Source organism: Colletotrichum jinshuiense, chromosome 11, assembly GCF_051148585.1.
Source record: "Colletotrichum jinshuiense chromosome 11, complete sequence".
In the NCBI taxonomy this organism is placed as follows: Eukaryota; Fungi; Ascomycota; class Sordariomycetes; order Glomerellales; family Glomerellaceae; genus Colletotrichum; species Colletotrichum jinshuiense.
In genome coordinates, this window is record NC_139304.1 from 228,103 (window position 1) to 239,726 (window position 11,624).

The following is an 11,624-nucleotide window of genomic DNA, read 5'->3' on the forward strand; positions in this document are numbered from 1 at the left end:
TCTTCACAACTGCTGCTTCCGCTGGCTGCCTCTCTTTACTTCCTTCTACACACATCTACAACTACAGAATACAGTACCAGTTTTGCTCTTCGTTCGATTTACCACCCGTACGGGTATCCTGTGATACCAACAATAATGAACAGCTGTTCTAAATCTCTTTAATATTGTGACCCCGCAATAACTTAGCAATTAAAACGACCGCTAATAGCTTATACTACTATAGCGCCTGCAATGCAAGCTAAATCCTGAATGGAGGCCTTTATTGATCAAGAATTCATGAAATCCATTTATAGGAAGCAAGCGCCGACAGCTACGGCACCAACTAGACCGAGCCCAGCCTGGGGCGAGACAACACCCGCTCCGTTCGGGGTCTGGGTAGCTTGGGAGCTGGCCGTGGTGGGGTTGCCGCTGCTGGTGCCGCCGTTGTTGCCAGAGGAGCTGGACTGCGTCGGAGAAGCCCCACCGCCGGCGCGGGGATCAATAGTTGTGGTCAGTTGGGCTGAGTTTGTGAGTGGGGTTGCCTGGACGGAGGGAGTAAAGGATGCGTAGGATGCCGTTGGAACGTAGGATGTGCTAGGGAAGCCACAAGTCCACAAGATGTCATTAATGTCTTTGTCATTCTGGTCAGCAACTGAAGCCAACGAGCTAGAGATTTGTCTTACCTTCCAAATAGTCAGGGTGGTCAACATTCTGACTCATGCAGCTAGCGCACAGGCCAGCGTACTTGGAGACGTCAAAGCTGGTGTTTGTGCACACACACTGCGCTTCAAGGCGGTCCTCCGTCGGACCATTGCTAATTACGGTGCGCTCACCCTCGCAGATCCGACCGAGCTGGAAGATGGGGTTACAGACGGCCAGGCACTGGATGGGAATCTCATTGGGGAACAGCTGGACGTTGGCTTTGACGTAGGCAACAGCAGCAAGAGACAAGGCGACGTTGTTGAAGCGCATTTTGGCGGTTGCTGGTTTTGTTTGATTGGTTGCTGGTAGCGGCAATAGGATGAAGCAAATGCTGGTGATAAGATGTGTTGCAGACGCTGTGTTTGACAATGGTATAAAGCGAATAAACTTGAAGGAATGATGTGGAACTTATAATTTAATCTAGACATTCGCTGAGGATAATGATCGCTGCCGAACCGACGCTGCAAAAAGCAAACCCCAAACTAACGGCATTGTCTTAGGCAATAATCGTACATCGTCACTTGGAGGCTTCGGTCTCGGTTTGCTGCTTGGCGCCGGCCGTCTCCATCAAGATTCTCCCACCTAAGTTGCAGGCTTTTAAAAGTGGGTATTGATGAGCGAGAGCGAAGCCAGAAAACCCCAGGTGCCCCCAGCCTCACTTAAATAACGACTCAACATCCCAGCTATATCGGCAGTAAGTTCTGTTTAGCCTGTAGAACAAGTCTAAAATAAGCACACACGCTAATTACCTAGCATGACTGACTTCCTATGCTACAGTGCCCACCAAAAAGTCTGAAAACACTGCATTTGCGGTGCAACCCACATTCCCACCCCATCACTTCAACCACAAATAGAACCACGAATTTCATGAATTGTATGGCGGTAGATTCCACAGAGTATACATTCAATTCTCCCCAGCCCCATCCCATCGGCGCCGCTTTAAATGCAAAAGCGCAATAAAGCGATGAAAGAAAGGAATAATAGGACAAAAAACCAACCGACTTACCAAATCAGGGCAAGCCGTCTCAGAAATGCAAGTGAAGGCAAGAAGAGCGAGAGGGAGGGTAAAAGTGAAAAGGTGGCCCCGTCATCTTTAAAGATGAAAGTCAGGTCGTCTATCCATGATGCTTTGGAGCTGAATCAGTCAAGTCATCTACATATGGGCTAGGGCGAGATATCTACAACGCAGAAGTGGTATTTGGGTGTTCTTCAACAAGGAGAGGTTCCAATAAGCGGTTTAAACCAGTCCAAGTAACTACGCCGCCAATACGGTGTGGTTGGCACCATGACAACAATCAAACACGCGGCTGGTCTGCATCACCATCTCTCCCCGGCTCCGTCCATGCCACAATCTATCTTTGTCTGCGCCGCTAAACCCAAGTCCTTTTCTGAAATGATCAACGTTGGCTTTGCTGAAATGAAATGAAGGCGCGAGCATGGAAAGACACGGGAGAGATTTGCGAGCTGAGGGTATGTTGTGAGCGGGTCCAGCTGGACAACGTGTAAGTTGGTCTGCCTCAATCCTCGATAAGCAAATAAGCGACGGCGGCTAGGGCCTTGTGCAACTCTCAAAGCACTATTCCTTGACCGATAATACCGATTCTCGCCCAGTCCAGTACTGTCTCGTCCGGTCCTGTCCCACACGGCAGCTTCATCCACCGGTCGTTTGGCTAGATGAGAACAACCCGCCAACCTGGTTGTGGTTGTTGGTTGATTTCCTTCTCGCAACCAGTCATGGTGAAGACCGTAAGGCACCAGGTGGAGTTTACTCTCCCAGGGGGGTGTCCGTACTCTGACACGGATTAGGTTGATTGGTCCAAGTTGCGCACTGTACCCATGTTGGGGGGCTTCCATTGCATTGTGGATGCCAAGGCATCTTGGTCACGTTTTGTTTCTTCTTCCGTTGGGCCTCTGCAGCTCGAGCAGCCTGCTGCCCGTTTCCTGTGCCATTGCGCCACCAACGTCCCGTCCTCGAATGAGTGGGGGACCTTTACAGGGATTTACTGATTCATGGAATCGATGTCATGCCGCCTGCACTACTCTTTTTTCTCTTTTATTTCTTTTTTCCCCATGTCAATGCCCGAAAGCATGGCATACAACTAGTTCGGCAACAACTACATTATCAGCGACTTGGCATACGGCGAAGAGCAAACAAACATTGGGGCCTGGGATGACGGAAAGAGGCAGCTTAATTAGGGGGATCGCGAACAAGCGCCACGATTCGCCTCACCCCCCGAAAGAGAGAAACCGTTGCAGATCATTGTTGGTTGGCGACGAATGCAGTGTTGGGTGTGGTGACGCAGCCTAAACCCTGGTTCAGGATGTAGGCTGCGTAATCTGCTGCGAGTGATGTTCGGCTGCATATTGGTCTGACAGGTCACCGATCCCCACTCACTCTTCATCGCCGAGATCTTGTGCATTCCCCTCGCTGTCGCTAATGCCCTCTATACGTATCTACCTCTCCCCGGTCACACACGCCTGGCAGTTGAATTTTGTGTTATGGCACCAATGACCGCATCAACACAATTCACGAAGCGAGCGAACCAGCAAGCAACTGGTGTCTGCGCGACGGGAGGTCGGGGGAATTCCTAACCCTAACCCTATAAAGACGGCATTGGCCATTATACAGGTCGTCTCTGTGATGGAACCCTGCCTTCTCTCCATTTGCATAAACCACACTTCCTCACGACTGTCGTTACTTATCAGAGCAAAAACGACAAACGCCGGGGAAAAAAAGGGGGGGAGGGGAAGTCCCATTCACTGGCCATCAGAATCTTTGTTCCCGGCGTAGGCCATCAACGAGTGCTGCCTTCGGACTCGATCTGTGGGTGACTTACCGCGACGGCGTGGCACCTGTCTGTGTTTGGACCTGTGAACAGTTCGTCGATCCGCCGCAGTAAAATTTTCCTCGCCCGAGCCAAGAGAGAGAAAACCGTTTTATGCCAGGGCGGGGCTAGGAACATCCTTGGAGGAGCTGAGGTATACTAAGAGGGCGGGTTAAGGGTGTCGTCAATTCTCCAACCCAGCCAACGCGATGATTTGCAGTAGCAAGATGTTAGCGCTCTTCCTTGCGGATGTCTATAAAACAATACTTTGTATCAATACCTGTAAAGCAGAATGGTCCATCACGAGAAGGCGGCAGTCTATGTCTGTAAGCGGGCTGGGCCGATCTGGGCAGCGCCAGCAAGCCGCTCATTCAAACGCAGAAGGTACCAGCTCTGCCAATCTTTGTTGCTTGAAAGTAGAGAGGGTCATCAGAAAAGAGACTGGAGAAGAGGTTGAAAGGATTGAGTTGAGAGAGTAAGGAGAATGATTTTGACTGCTATTGTAAAAAAGATGAGAATATAAAGAGACGAGCTGCTCTTTATACTCAAGCAAGCCATACAATTACCCAAGTCACGGTTGATAGATGCTCTAGTTTTTAGAGAATGGCAACTAACCCTAACCCTGCTAGATGCCAGCCAGCGCAAAGAAGACCGTGCCCAAGGCTCTTCTGATGATCCCAGGTAGCTTTGCCCAAAACAAGGGGGTTTCAACTGCTACATCACATTCACCAACTAAGTCTCCGGTGTGCTGCCTCGCCTAGCACTTCCATACCCAGATGCTACGAAGCTGTCAGAGGCAAACTCCCCCTCCCCCCATGACATCTTGCTGCAACTACCTCGGTATAAAGACTCACGGGCTCTGTCGCCGTGATCAGATTACATTCCCAGGCTCAAGCAACAGCAACTGTCCAGATGCATCACCGCCAAGGCCCAGCCAACCACCCCTCACTAATTCCAGAGATAGTTTTCTTGTGTTTCCGCTGACAATGAAGATGGCCGCCGCTGCGCAGAACCATCAGCCCAGCCTTGCATGCTTGCAGACCTCGGAATCAGAGATAACGGCATCGTTCCCACAGAGGGTCATTGGCTTAAGGGTTGGCGTTGGTAAATTTGAGGACGATTCACTGTGACGACGTGGCCACAGGAAAATCGAGACACAGAAGTCGGTCTGAAAAGCACCAAAACTAATCTTGTTCTGCACTGCTCAACAAAAGGGCTGTATTCAAGCCAATTTCTAGAGTCACTTATTGTAGAAAAATGCTACTCTGCTCCCTGCCCCAAATTGCATCATCTCCCTAGGTAGGTACATAGGAAGCTCACATAGAGGTCAAATGGGCATGCGCTGCACGTGTACGCCGTTGGTTCAGGCCTCACAGAAAGCCTGCCAGATGCAAGAAAAAGTGTAGGAGTGGACCTAATGATAATGATGAGGTGCTGGGCATTTGGAGGCAGAGCCGGCAGAACCCGGAGGTGGAAGGCGGTATGTCAGATAAGACGAAAGAAATTCTAGGTCACTCAGAGCACGGCATTGAGGCACCAGCTCTCGCACGTCTACTAAAATAACCCAAGTGCCGAGACATTGACTTGGCGAATTCACTAGGAGTTGTGCGGTGCTGAGACTCACGCAAGCTGACCTTCTTGGTGTCGAGATTTGCAAGTGCCCCAGGCAACTCCATCAGCCATGCATGTGTAACAAAGGCATTAAACAAGCTGATGGGTTTGTCAGTAAAGCTGGAGGTATCGGGGGACCTGCTTTGTATATTGCCGTGTGGCTATTTGATTGTCATAATGCCCAGAATCTATCACATACGACCATACCCATTGGAAAACTCGGGATCCCGTCCGCTCTCCCATAGATAAGCCAATGAGGGCCGGATTAGTAGTTGGGTCGGTGACGACCAGCGAATACCTGGTGTTGTATGTTCTTTTGCTTTTTGATTTGAACGGGTATTCCTTGTCTTGCCTCCGTGTTCATCCAGACATGAAGCCATGAAATATGAACTGAGATGTGGCGGCGTTTGTCATTTGTCTGTTCGTTGGCGCGGGAACAGGAAAAGGGGGAAAGGATACGAACATAGTCAGAGGCGATATGTAACGTCTCGCTTTGGCTGAGACAAGATAAACAAAAACAATGACTCTCATCTCAGCTGTTTGGCAGTCTATTGTCCCTCTCCCTCTCTTGCTGTCGCGCGCGCCCGTTCGGCCACACTGCTCGACTTTGTCGGTGCAAAAGACAAGAGTGTCGAGGCAGATGCCTTGGCAGCGCAGGCGGGAAGAACAGAACCAAGAAAATTTGAGCGGGGGCGGTTGGACGGAGGCATCTATGGAATCCGGCCTGGGTTTCTGCGTCTACTTGGTGAGGTTTGATGCGTTGGCGTTGGGACACAAATGAGGTGTGCCGGCAGACGTGTGTGTGTGTGTGTTTCTCGACGCGCCGTGGCAGTCATACTCAGACCCGGGATGGGCTCCGTGCGGGTATCTAGGGTGGGAGAAGCAGCTGTGAGAATCCATAAGGGTGCAGATGCTGCTGTTGACGTTGTCGGGGATGATGATGTTGATGTAGACAAAGACTCTCAGAAAGAAGGAAGCGAGGACGAGATAAAGGAGGTGAGAAGATTGAGAAGCGGCTTGCGCGTGGTGGATTGATAACCTCCCCAGACTCTAGGAAAAAAAGACGGAAGAATATCTTGGCCTGCTCCGCGGTCGCTCCGCTCGCACACGTTGCTTTGCTTCTTGGAAAACATGCGTTCCATCACGCCGCTTCGGAGTCGAAGATGCCTCGCATCATCAAGAAACGAGGTAAACAAGAGCTTTACGTAGAATACCACATTTTTGCTACATTTATACACCAGCAGGTATGTGAGAATGCGTCGCTACTCGTACCTCGTAATCATGTTTCTTCGTCCTTCAAGACGATCCTAACAACAACTCGAGAGGGCTCAGAATCATTGAGACAACGCGTTCCACTGACCCTCGACAACCGCCACCGCCTGCTCGCATCGATCCAGCTCCTCCTCGAGCAGCTCGATTTGCATCTGCGCATCCCTGACGTCATCCCGTCGGTGCCGCACCGCCAACTCCCTTTGGGACAACTCGCCGAGTCTGACGTGCATGTCGGCGCGCTCCTTTTGCGCCTTTTCGAGAAACTCGCGGTTCATCTGCAGCATGCTGTGCTGGCGGACGGCGGATATATCCTGGCTCGACTCAGACAGCTGTCGAGACAACGAATCGATAATCTGGCCGAGCGAGAACACCTCGGTGTCCAGCTTTCCGATCTGCCCCTCAAGCTCCGCCCGCTTCCTCGTGATGTCGCCCAGCTCGCGTTCGGCGGCGACTAGCGGATTGAGATGGCGCGACGGCTGTGTTCTGCCGGGCCTTTCGCCGGCGGCTGCGTCGTCGTCCGCGTCGACTGGCAGTTCCATCTCCTGGTCGACCTGGCCCCCGGACGATTTATTCTCAACCTCGAGCCGCAGTGTAGCAAGCTTCTGCTTCGTCTTTTTTGCCTCGTTGCGTAGTTTTGCGAGCACGCGTGGGACCTGACTGAATGTCCTGTGAAGTGAATCGGCGTACTCTGTATCGACCTTGGCAATGTAGGATAGCAGGTTGTCGGGCTCATCATGCATCCCGTTAATTCGCCTGCTCTCTGTCAACCGACCATCCGCTGTTGCGGTGGTGCCCTGCGACAGTGCACTCGGGCTCGGGCCCACCATGTCGTGCTTGCGTTTGCCGCCCGCCGTCTGGCCGCTCGACGTCGCTGATGGTGAGCCCACGCAAGTGTCGCCTTCAATGTTATCTTCACAATCCTCATCCTCACCGCCCTCGTCGCCGTTGTCGGTTTCAAGCCCGTGGTCTCTCTGGCCAACAACTCCACCGGGGGGCGTCTCGTTGGCCTTGTCGCCGTGACTGCCCGAGGTTTCGGGATTGTGGGCTTCAGGTTCCGTCGACGGTGTTGTCATCTCGGTTGCAGGCCAACCTTTGCGGGTCGCTTCCTTCCGCGCCTCGAGACCAATGGCGTTGGTGATGAAGTGCGCGCCTTTTTGCGTCATGTGGCGACGCAGGAGACCTCTGGCTGGGTTATCCGGCGACGCGGGCTCCCACATGTGATGGAGGGGGATGCTTGATTCGGTGTAGATTCTGGTGATGGTGTACAAGTCGGATACCAGGTCCCGTCCAGGCTCTTTGTGGACGAACTGGGTTGGTATGAACTGGCCGCCGGGCCACTTTTCCTTGAGGTACAGCACGCGGCGCTCGTGGTTTTTCTGAGAAGACTTGTCGGGCGGCCTTGACATGTCGGGGTCGTGGACCGGATTGTGATTAGAAGGGGCGTGCGGTTCGTGCCGATTGTTGCCGTTGCACCGAGAGAGCAGCAGTTTCGGCGATGGTAATCCAGTTGAGGAGGACGAGAACCAAGGATGGATGAATGAGAACATAAGCTGTGGAAATACAGATCTTGGTGCCGTGACGATGGACAGGAGGTTGCAGATTGGGCGTACCGATCAGCGGTGCATTGATCCAGCGAAGCTCCAAAACAAACGACAAACGGAGGTGGTCCCAAGTGTCCAAACTGCTGAGTCAACAGGCCAAAGAAAGCCCTGCTCGCAGAGACGAGCTCAGGATCGGGTGTCAGAGGGTGATGTTGATGTTGCTTGGAGGTTCGATGCCTACGCGAGAAGTCCAAGGAGCAAGATGGACCAGGACCACGTGATAGAACCATGTCTGGCAGGAAGCTACGGCAGGTGCTCGTGTCTCGTGGTTCCTTCCTAGGTTGTCGTATGCAAGGAACGAGCGACTGCAACTTCCGACCCCACCCAATTAGCGTTCCGACCCCCACTTGGGGTTTCCGACCATTCATTTCCGAGGCCATCGCCATCGTCAATATCGCGCTCTTAAGTCGTGGCCTGTTCTATACTCTAGACAACAGCATGGAATCAGAGACATAGACTGCTGTTGCCGGCTTCTATCAGCCCAGGCCTATTAAAGTCGGCATTGCGGTTGGAATCGGCTTGGTGATGACGGCTAGGCCGGAGCCTCAGCCTGCCCTGTCCGCGTAGGTCAAGCGACCAGTGTCGGTGCTGAAGGCAGTTGAGGCGTTCATGAATGGTTGTTGGTACCACGCACAGAATGACGCACAAGTCGGTTTTGTTTTGTCTTTAAAGGAAAGCAAGGCAGTTTGGGCTGTCCAACCGACCGGCGCCGCGTTGATAATTGAATGGTCTTGGAGTGGACTGTTGATAATTTCAAACGGTCGGAAGATGCACAAGGTCGGAAAATTCACAAGGCCGGAATTATCCAAGATCGGAAGTAAGCAAGGTTGAAAAGTTAACGAGGTCGGAATACGGCGTCCAAATCTACAACGTCGGAAAATGCAAACATATCGCCAGAAGGTGCACAATGCCACCTCCTCCACTCGCACCAAGCAAACCCCACACAACCTTCCCGTCCCTACACACATGTGGTCCTGACCGCACCGACCGTTCAAATCCAGGCCCAACTTACTCATCCGACACCGATGCGGCGAGCGCGACAATCACAGCAGCTACGTTAGCAGTTCGTCGAGTCCCCTCTTGATGCCCCACTTGCTCGTCGTGGATGCAGGCCTAGTTCAAACCAGCGGTTCTCTTGTCTAGGGGTTTCTGTCCGCTGAGAATGAATCATGCTGTGGCCATCTCACCAGTCTCGCCAGCTCATGGGCTGTGCGCAAGATTCCTTGTGGCTGCCACGTGTTGGCCAACGCAAGCCTGTGCTCGACTGCCTCGTGGGATTCAATGGATTCTGTTGTAAACCTGGCCATGTCTGAGTTGACCCAGTCCCCACATCGATTTTCACTCAGCACACCGTCCTCACTTTCTCGAGCCCCAAGTAGGAACAATACGTTGTTGGGGTGCGGCGTTGCAAGACAGAGTCCATCGAGATGCCGTAGTCGGAGAGTATTCCGGGTGCTTTCCGTTGAGATCAGGCGCCAACAGGTGGGAGCCTGGCGTTCTCATACAAGGATGAAGCGGAATTGCGGATGCGGCGCCAGGCTACAGAAGAAGCTGTGAGCGAAATTGCAGGAAGAGACCAAAGAGATGAAAGGAAAAACCGACAAGAGGAAGAAGAGACGTTTTGGGACGATGATGAAGAGTAAAGGACAAAAGTTTCCAAGTTGGGGAAAAAACGCAGCTGAACAGCTGCAGACGATGATGATGCAATCGTTTCTGGCGGAAAAGAAGAAGACAAAACCCGTAGGAAAACGGACATGGGTACCTTAGCATGCACAACCGAATGACAGAACATGGATCAGGAATTCTTCTCCATGTCACTTAAGGGTGTTTCCACCCACTATCGGACCCGGTGTTAGCCGGTGCAAGACAATTGTCCTGGGGCCAACATGGGCATCCCACGCCCGTTCCAGTCAGACAGATCTGGGCGTTCGGTGGATTGCGGGATCCGTGGTGTACAGTTACCAACGAGGCCTTGTTGCAGCTCGGCATGGCAAGCGAGAACTGAGGGTGTGGACAGACGGGCACGATGCAGTGGTCGATTCGCCTGACGAAGTTTCCGTCATCGGAAAGGAAGCGAGAAGAAGAAGTTGGCCTCTTGCAGTCGGACAGATGAAGTCGCGGAAGGAGTGTAACTACACCCCCGCCCCTTGGTCGCGCCCAAGACCCGAGAATCTTCCGGGCCGGGTTGAGCGGGTTGACCTAATTTCATCCTCCGGAACAGATCCAAGTACATAATTTACCCACCGTCATTCCGGCTTCTTCTGCACTGCACACACCACCACTCCCAACCAGTCACGCTCACTATGTTATGTGCGCCAGCTCGCTCCTCGTTCCCATAGCCCATCTAATCTTTTCAACTAGGAAAAATTAGAAAAGAATAAAAATAAAAAAAGGCTCGTCAAGAAGCCATGCGCATAATCTGATGGCAGTTCAGCCTACAATTGACCTGGTACATCGTTGCACATTGCTGGGCAACCAGGCCTTTTGTACGTAGCACGTGCAGGTACAGGGAAGTACTGGGAACCTTTGGGCGGGGCCATTGATCCGTTCCGACCGGCCTTTTCCACCTTGAAAACCGGTCGGAACTGCCCCTAGCCAATCGCGACCCCTGCCAAGGTGTCCTTGATTCGCTCGCCTCCAAGAGTGTCCCTCAAGACGGCCTGGTTTGTGCTCGACACCTTGGATGGTGTGTGCCATGCGTCAGATGACTAGTGACGGTTCACGTTTAGTTATCTATTGCTTTTAGTAGCCGTGTAAGGTTATAACGCGGTGATAGGGAGGCGGGGGAGAAATGATGTCAGACGAGTGGTAGGAGACAAAACTGCTCAGTCGTGCCTAGGTATATTGTGAGGCGAATGAAGCGGAGCGGTCATAGAGGCCAATTTATTGTAGTGATTAAAGTGTGGATAAGTTGGGAAAATGGCTTATAGCATCTTGGGTATAAAGTCGTGGTGCTGGGACAGGTTTAATGATTGGAGAGAGGAAGGACTTCCAGCCAATCATCTATCGGTAGTGACAAATACCCGGGATTTCCCCGGTTCTGCCTTGAGCGTGCGACTGGTTTTCGGCACCCGGGGTTTCCCCGACCATGCCGGGAAGGTGGACTTGCATGTTTCGGCATCGGCAGCCTCTGACCCCCCGGGAGAGGGTGTGAGGAGCTCGCCATCATTTCGGTATTTGACGGTGAAGATGTGATGCATCAAACGACCATGTACACTGGTGCGCACAGACGCTTGAGACATTTTGTCTGATCTATTTTTCTATTTTATTTTATTTTTCTTTGCTTCTGGCTGACGAGGGTCAGGAAACAAAATCATTGGGATCTATTACTTGGAGCCCCGTAGCACCCGTCAAGACAACTTGTAGCTACTCTACTCAGGTCTAGCAGGGGGAGAATCGTTGTTGAGGATCTTGGTTGGATTCTGTGGAAAAGGAACAAGATTGCCGACTGGGACAGGACGCGTGCACATGGCCGACGTCGCTCAACTTGTGCCGAATCGACCATTGTTCCTTTCGAGGCCGACCACCCACGCACCACCACCTGTTCTCGATTAGCTGGCTGATCCCGCCTTCCTGATACGGCCATTTGACGTGGTTTGTGTGGTTTGGTTCGTTGCCCAAAAGTGAGATATAA

At 52.3% G+C, this 11,624-nt stretch overlaps 2 protein-coding genes across 2 annotated transcripts; both read right to left on the reverse strand.

The window, feature by feature from the left end:
- Window positions 1-287: 287 nt before the first annotated feature.
- On the reverse strand, window positions 288-951 carry EsH8_XI_000049 (uncharacterized protein; the record flags this gene model as incomplete). Its single annotated transcript, XM_083273957.1, has 2 exons — window positions 288-610; window positions 663-951. The coding sequence occupies 2 exons, from the start codon at window positions 949-951 to the stop codon at window positions 288-290; spliced, it is 612 nt and encodes a 203-aa protein (XP_083120293.1).
- Window positions 952-6,451: 5,500 nt separating this feature from the next.
- EsH8_XI_000050 (uncharacterized protein) lies at window positions 6,452-7,795 on the reverse strand (the record flags this gene model as incomplete). The annotated part of the gene is made up of 1 exon (XM_083273958.1): window positions 6,452-7,795. One exon carries the CDS (start codon window positions 7,793-7,795, stop codon window positions 6,452-6,454), a length of 1,344 nt encoding a protein of 447 aa, XP_083120294.1.
- Window positions 7,796-11,624: the final 3,829 nt, after the last annotated feature.